General features: G+C 45.9%; 1 protein-coding gene across 1 annotated transcript; it reads right to left on the bottom strand.

Annotated features, from left to right (window-relative positions):
* Nucleotides 1-211: 211 nt before the first annotated feature.
* On the bottom strand, nucleotides 212-2,287 carry LOC119294252 (protein TIFY 6a-like). Its single transcript, XM_037572474.1, has 7 exons — nucleotides 2,069-2,287; nucleotides 1,862-1,992; nucleotides 1,549-1,721; nucleotides 1,350-1,434; nucleotides 888-1,239; nucleotides 589-652; nucleotides 212-498 (listed from the first exon to the last, which is right to left on the bottom strand). The coding sequence occupies exons 1-7, from the start codon at nucleotides 2,145-2,147 to the stop codon at nucleotides 300-302; spliced, it is 1,083 nt and encodes a 360-aa protein (XP_037428371.1). The 5' UTR covers nucleotides 2,148-2,287; the 3' UTR covers nucleotides 212-299.
* Between the last annotated feature and the right edge of the window lie 3,945 nt (nucleotides 2,288-6,232).

Raw genomic sequence — 6,232 nt, 5'->3', positions numbered from 1 at the left:
GGAGGAAGGATGGGGACCCCCGGCGGCTAGGGTTTCAGATCCCGCCCGAGTCGCCCGAGCGGGGGCGACGCGAGGGGCGACGCGAGGGAGGGGAGGAATTTTGGAGTCTCTTATTGCCTATTGTTGTCTCTAAATGTTAATGCTAGCATGCACCTAAAAATAAAAGGCATTTAAAATTAAACTAAGGAATATGCAATTAAAAGAACAAATCTCATACAATAGGAAAAAATGTTTTATCCTTCTAAGAAGATCATCTCTTAGCTAAGACTAAGAGTAGACAAACCTTTTTTTTTTGTCTCTCATTCCAACTCTATAACTACCCTATGGGGAATTGCCGACATAGCGTCATTGCTAACATAGCTCATAGACTCCTGGCAGTTGTTGTTGGGTGGAGCATTGTCTGCGCTAGATAACCTGCTTGAATTGCTCGCACTGCCCAAGCTGCCACTGCTCTCTAGCGGGCTCTTTGACAACTGGTATGGCGTGGCACTTGAAACTCTGCGGAAGAAATGGCGCACTGATGAAATTTGAACCAAGGAGATACTGCTTTTGCAAAGTGTAATCACCAAACTAACATGTGATTTATACCTTTCTTTTCGCTTCTCCAAGAATCGGGCGAGAGATGCTTTCCGAGATTGACGGACAGGGACAGCTGAAGCAACAGCATGAATCAGTACTATAACACTTTCCCACAATCTGAATTGAAGTGCAGAACTAACTACTCCCTCCGTCCGGAAATACTTGTCATCAAAATAGATAAAAGGGGATGCATCTAGATGTATTTTAGTTCTAGATACATCTCCTTTTATCCATTTTGGTGACAAGTATTTTTGGACGGAGGGTGTAGCAAGCAACAAGTGGTAACAAAGTAGTAACTTTGTACGTACCTATTGGCCTAATAGGTTCTGCGACGGCAACTGGAGATGCTTGTTGCATCTGTTGCGCTGAGGATGCCCGGGATACCGGAGGAGCAACTGATGATTGTACGCCTGAGGATGTTCTCGGATCAGGAGTGTAATTTTGGTAGCCTGGCGGCGTGTTCCTTGGGAGCGCCGGAGCTTGTGGCACAGCGGGGATTCGACTTGAAATGGCCGATACATGAGTTGCAAAGGTCTTCCTCGGGTCGGGCACTGTAAATCTGGTATTGGCTGGGACATGGGAGCCTGATTTCTGGATTTCAGTGGGTCTGGGTGGGGTTGAAACAGATGCCCTGCTTGCTAAAACCATAATCTCTTGGGCCTGCACCATCGTTAAGAAGAGATAATCAATAACCCATATCTAAGCAAGACATGAGAAGTTAAAAATGCTTGGGTCATTCAGCAATCAGCACACGAGCAATGCATGGATACCTTGTCCACCGGGACGTCGAACACGTTGACGGCGCCGTTGTAGAACATAGTCATCAGTGTTGACTTGGGATTCCATATGCGCCGGCTTTGTAGTTTGCAGGCAAAGCATATAATTCATTTGTCAGTCAGTTAGCACGACATGCAAGTCTGAAACTACCGTCGTCAGTCACTAGAATTAGTTGAGGAAATCAGCTCAAACCTTGGGGCGTAGACGCCAACCGCAGACCTGTAGACGGCACTAGCGCTGTCGGCGGTGAAACGTTGCTGAGCTGTGGACGCGGCGCCATCCGCGGCACCTGGGTAGCTCCCCGGCGGCGGCGGCGGCCGGTGAAACGGCCTGGGTCCGCCGTGGCCGTGGAACCGGAGTTGCCCCTAAAGAAACAAGAGTGCTGAAGCAGGTCAGGTCAGACAGACCGACTAGGATCTTGCTATCTCGCGGGAGGAGCAGAGCAAGAGCAGCATCTGAATCACATTGGAGCAGAGCGGAATGAGACAGAGAAACGCGCGCGAACCTGGTGATGGGGCGCCGGCGTGTCAGCAAGCGGCGGCCTGAATGACATGAAGGGCGCTGGAATGGGCTGGAACTGCCGCCGGTGCGCCGCAGCCGCAGGTGCCCCTCCTCGCTGCATTACCGGCGGGTAGTCTGAATGTGGAAGAAACAAACTAATTGACAGTATAATGCTACACAATCTGAAGGGTGAAGGGGGGGAAGCACCGACCTGAACCTGATCCCGGCCTCATTAGATTGCCGGTCGCCTCCTCCTGGTGGTGGCGGCTGCTCCGAATCTCCATTGACATGGAAGAAGAAGAAGAAGAAGCCACCCTCCGCCGCTCTCGATCAACAAGGGGCGGCCATGGTTATCGGTCGGTTAGTCAAATCCGAGATATGCGCAAGGCCCCAGTCCAAGTGAACGCGTCCGTCCTCCGTCCTCCGCACGCATCGAGCTGTGTGCATGGCGGGCGGGCGGGACCCAGTCAACACGTGCCGCACGCGAGGATCGAGCCAGATTGGGGTTGTTTATTGGGCAAGTGGGCCGTGGATTCTGTCTGTGTGGTTCATAGTTAATTAGCCGGTCGGCCCATTAGGCCCGCCCCCGATGCGCGCGCGTTGGACGCCGCCAGGCCCACGTGCTCCCTCCGCCACGCGCGCGGAGCGAGGACGTGACCAACCCGTTCCAGTGACACGTGGGTCCAGCAGGGAGCGGGACCAGCCTGCCAGTGACAAACAGCCAGAACACTCGCGTGCGAGCGGGGTCAACACGTTCCCCATGCGTAGAACGAGCCAAATCTGTCTGACCACGGTGTGGGATTCTCTGCGGGTGGATCCCATGTGGTGTGCCCGCGTGCCGAGGCGTTTCAGCTTTTGCAATTAAAGCTCTGCTCAAAGCTAGTACGTACTTACCGAGTTAAATAATCCAGGAAGTGAAGTCGGATCTGGCTTCTTTTTTATTTAATCGATGGGACAAGATCTGCATCATGTGAACTCCTAATCACGGTGTCCGATGTTAATAACCAGCTAAGCTACTCCATAAGACTCCAGTTGACCAGTCATGGAATCTGCATCTCCACTCACTTACGTTTGAATGGGTGTACTTCTATTGTTTCCAATAGAAAAGGACAAATTGTAGTATCACTTAGTTCGGTCCGTTCGGAATTACTTGTCATAGAAAATGGATGTATCTACAACTAAAATATATATAGATACATTTATTTCTTGGAGGAGTAATTCCGAACGGAGGGAGTAACAGTAATGGTGCTAGGAACTCAAAGCTGTTTAGTCAGGGTTAACAGAAAACAAAAGTGATACAAATGTACTCCATCCGTTCGCAGAAATGGATATATCTAGAACTAAAATATATCTAGATACAACTATTTCTTGGATAAGTAATTCCGGACGGAGGGAGTACTACCTTCATCCTGATTTATTGGTCCTCTTCGTACTCTGCGTCAAAATTTGATCATAGATTTAACAGACAAGATCATAATGCATGTCATCAAAAATGATATCGTTAGATTCGTATTTGGACATAGTTTCCAAAGATACTACTTTTTGTGACATACATTAATATTTTGTTAATTAAATTTATGATCAAAATTTGGCACAAAATACTAAGGGGGCTTATAAGCCAGAACAAAGGTAGTAGCAAAGTAAACAAAATAGTACAAATGCAACAAAGAAAACAAACACTTTAGTTTGAACGTATGGCGCATGCGACACCCTCTCTTTAGCACTTTAGTTTTGAAATTATGTCTTTATGTCTGGCTCGGCTACTCTAGCTACGGCTTGAGCGCTGTGAATAGGTTGGTGTTTGTTGTTTTGCCTCGTTCTAATAAAATGAGGCAGGGAAAAACCCCTTTTGTAAAAAAGGAAAGAAATGAAACACTCAAAAAGAGATCCAGATGACATAATATCTCTCGACGTTTGGTACATAGCAGAAGATGCATCTGCATTAAGTGAACTCCATCTCATTCATGCAATCAGCTAAGATGCCCCACAAGACTGCAATTGATAAATCATGCAATCGGAATACACCCATTTAGAGCAACCAAGAGAGAAAATGCAGTATGGATAAGCAAGATAGTTTTCATTAGAAGGAAAGGAAACAATAAGAAAAGACAAGTTAGATGCAGCATAATCCATATTTCTGCAAGTTTTGGTTCAGATTCCTTTCATTTTCTTCATGTCCATCCTAATCCTATGTGTGGTTGAAGACTGAATATTCCGAAAAATATAAGCTACTGCTTGGACATTTACGTTTGTTTGTTCTGAAATCAGCGGATGCAAGCAATCATACAACAGTTAATTTCATTTCATCCTCTGCTACTATCTCTCTCTCAAGGACCGACCACCATTCCAGTTAGGATGGAGTTAGTAACCGGCATATAAGCAATGAATCTGCACTTAATTAACTAGAAGGAGCAAATTAAGCAGCACATGAGATGGTTTTGGTGGCGTACGGTCGTTGGGTCCATGTGAGTGAACAAAGAACTCGTGCGGGGAGATATATGCTGGTGTACTCAGGAATGTTCTTCATTAGCACCGTTTTCTCTCTTTTTCTTTAGTACATCTAAATGTTGCATTAGACATTTTCTTTCATCGCTACTTACTTTTTAGACCTCATTGACAAGCTAATTAGGGGCACCTGCATGTAATATCTTACACTTTTTGCTGTGTCGAGCAGGGACTGATGGAGTCAATGACTAGTATTGCTCCAAGTGTCGGGTCAACTACAGCGATGGGACTTGAAGATGATGCCAACAATTTTTCCATGGTATTTCTTTGTCATATTACTCATGTTTCATCTATGCGTGTCACACTTGACTTAAGTTCAAACAACATTGATAGGTCCAAACGAGATTCGGCATAAATGATGAAGATCGTTACAGCACACCGAAAAGAACCAGTAGCCTACCCGCGTGTGTAAGTTTATTACTTAGTGATTTCATTTACTAGTTTCATGGGTTTCAGTTCTGGAGCTAATCCATTGTGTTAACTTACGCAGGGGTCAACTTACGAGCCAGAGTGTGATGACAGCCTACAACCCTCAATAGGAATGCGATTTGATAGCTGGGAGGCAGGTTTGGCATTCTATAGAATGTATGCTCATGAGGTTGGCTTCTCTGTACGCATATGGACACAATGAAGGAAATATGCCCTAGAGGCAATAATAAAGTTATTATTTATTTCCTTATTTCATGATAAATGTTTATTATTCATGCTAGAATTGTATTAACCGGAAACATGATACATATGTGAATACATAGACAAACATATAGTCACTAGTATGCCTCTACTTGACTAGCTCATTAATCAAAGATGGTTATGTTTCCTAACCATAGACATGTGTTGTTATTTGATTAATGGGGTCACATCATTAGGAGAATGATGTGATTGACATGACCCATTCCGTTAGCCTAGCACTTGAACGTTTAGTATGTTGCTATTGCTTTCTTCATGACTTATACATGTTCCTGTAACTATGAGATTATGCAACTCCGTTTACCGGAGGAACACTTTGGGTGCTACCAAACGTCACAACGTAACCGGGTGATTATAAAGGAGTACTACAGGTGTCTCCAAAGGTACATGTTGGGTTGGCGTATTTCGAGATTAGGTTTTGTCACTCCGATTGTCGGAGAGGTATCTCTGGGCCCTCTCGGTAATGCACATCACTATAAGCCTGGCAAGCAATATGACTAATGAGTTAGTTGCAGGATGATGCATTACGTAACGAGTAAAGAGACTTGCCGGTAACGAGATTGAACTAGGTATTGGATACCGACGATCGAATCTCGGGCAAGTAACATACCGATGACAAAGGGAACAACGTATGTTGTTATGCGGTTTGACTGATAAAGATCTTCGTAGAATATGTAGGAGCCAATATGAGCATTCAGGTTCCGCTATTGGTTATTGACCGAGAAATAGTTCTAGGTCATGTCTACATTGTTCTCAAACCCGTAGGGTCCGCACGCTTAAGGTTTCGATGAGAGTTATATTATGAGTTTATGAGTTTTGATGTACCGAAGGAGTTCGGAGTCCCGGATGAGATCAGGGACATGACGAGGAGTCTCGAAATGGTCGAGACGTAAAGATCGATATATTGGACGACTATATTCGGAGTTCGGAAAGGTTCCGAGTGATTCGGGTATTTTTCGAAGTACCGGAGAGTTACGGGAATTCGCGGGGGAGTATATGGGCCTTATTGGGCCATACGGGAATAGAGGAGAGAGGCCGAAAGGAAGGAGGCGCGCAGCCCCCCTCTGGTCCGAATTGGACAAGGGGTGCGGCCCCCTTTTCCTTCCTCCTCTCCCCCTCTTTCCCCCTTCTCCTACTCCAACAAGGAAGGAGGGAGTCCTACTCCCGGTGGGAGTAGGACTCC

The sequence above is a fragment of the Triticum dicoccoides genome, chromosome 4B, assembly GCF_002162155.2.
Source record: "Triticum dicoccoides isolate Atlit2015 ecotype Zavitan chromosome 4B, WEW_v2.0, whole genome shotgun sequence".
Taxonomy (NCBI): domain Eukaryota; kingdom Viridiplantae; phylum Streptophyta; class Magnoliopsida; order Poales; family Poaceae; genus Triticum; species Triticum dicoccoides.
Note: the sequence above shows the minus strand (reverse complement) of the source record. Positions and strands in the feature narration are given on the sequence as shown.

Coding starts and splice junctions, on each gene's coding strand:
- LOC119294252 (XM_037572474.1), bottom strand. CDS start 2,147: ATGTCAATGGAGATTCGGAGCAGCCGCCACCACCAGGAGGAGGCGACC. Junction 1,993..2,068: donor GAGGCCGGGATCAGGTTCAG/GTCGGTGCTTCC, acceptor TTCCACATTCAG/ACTACCCGCCGGTAATGCAG. Junction 653..887: donor AGAACCTATTAGGCCAATAG/GTACGTACAAAG, acceptor CTGTTGCTTCAG/CTGTCCCTGTCCGTCAATCT.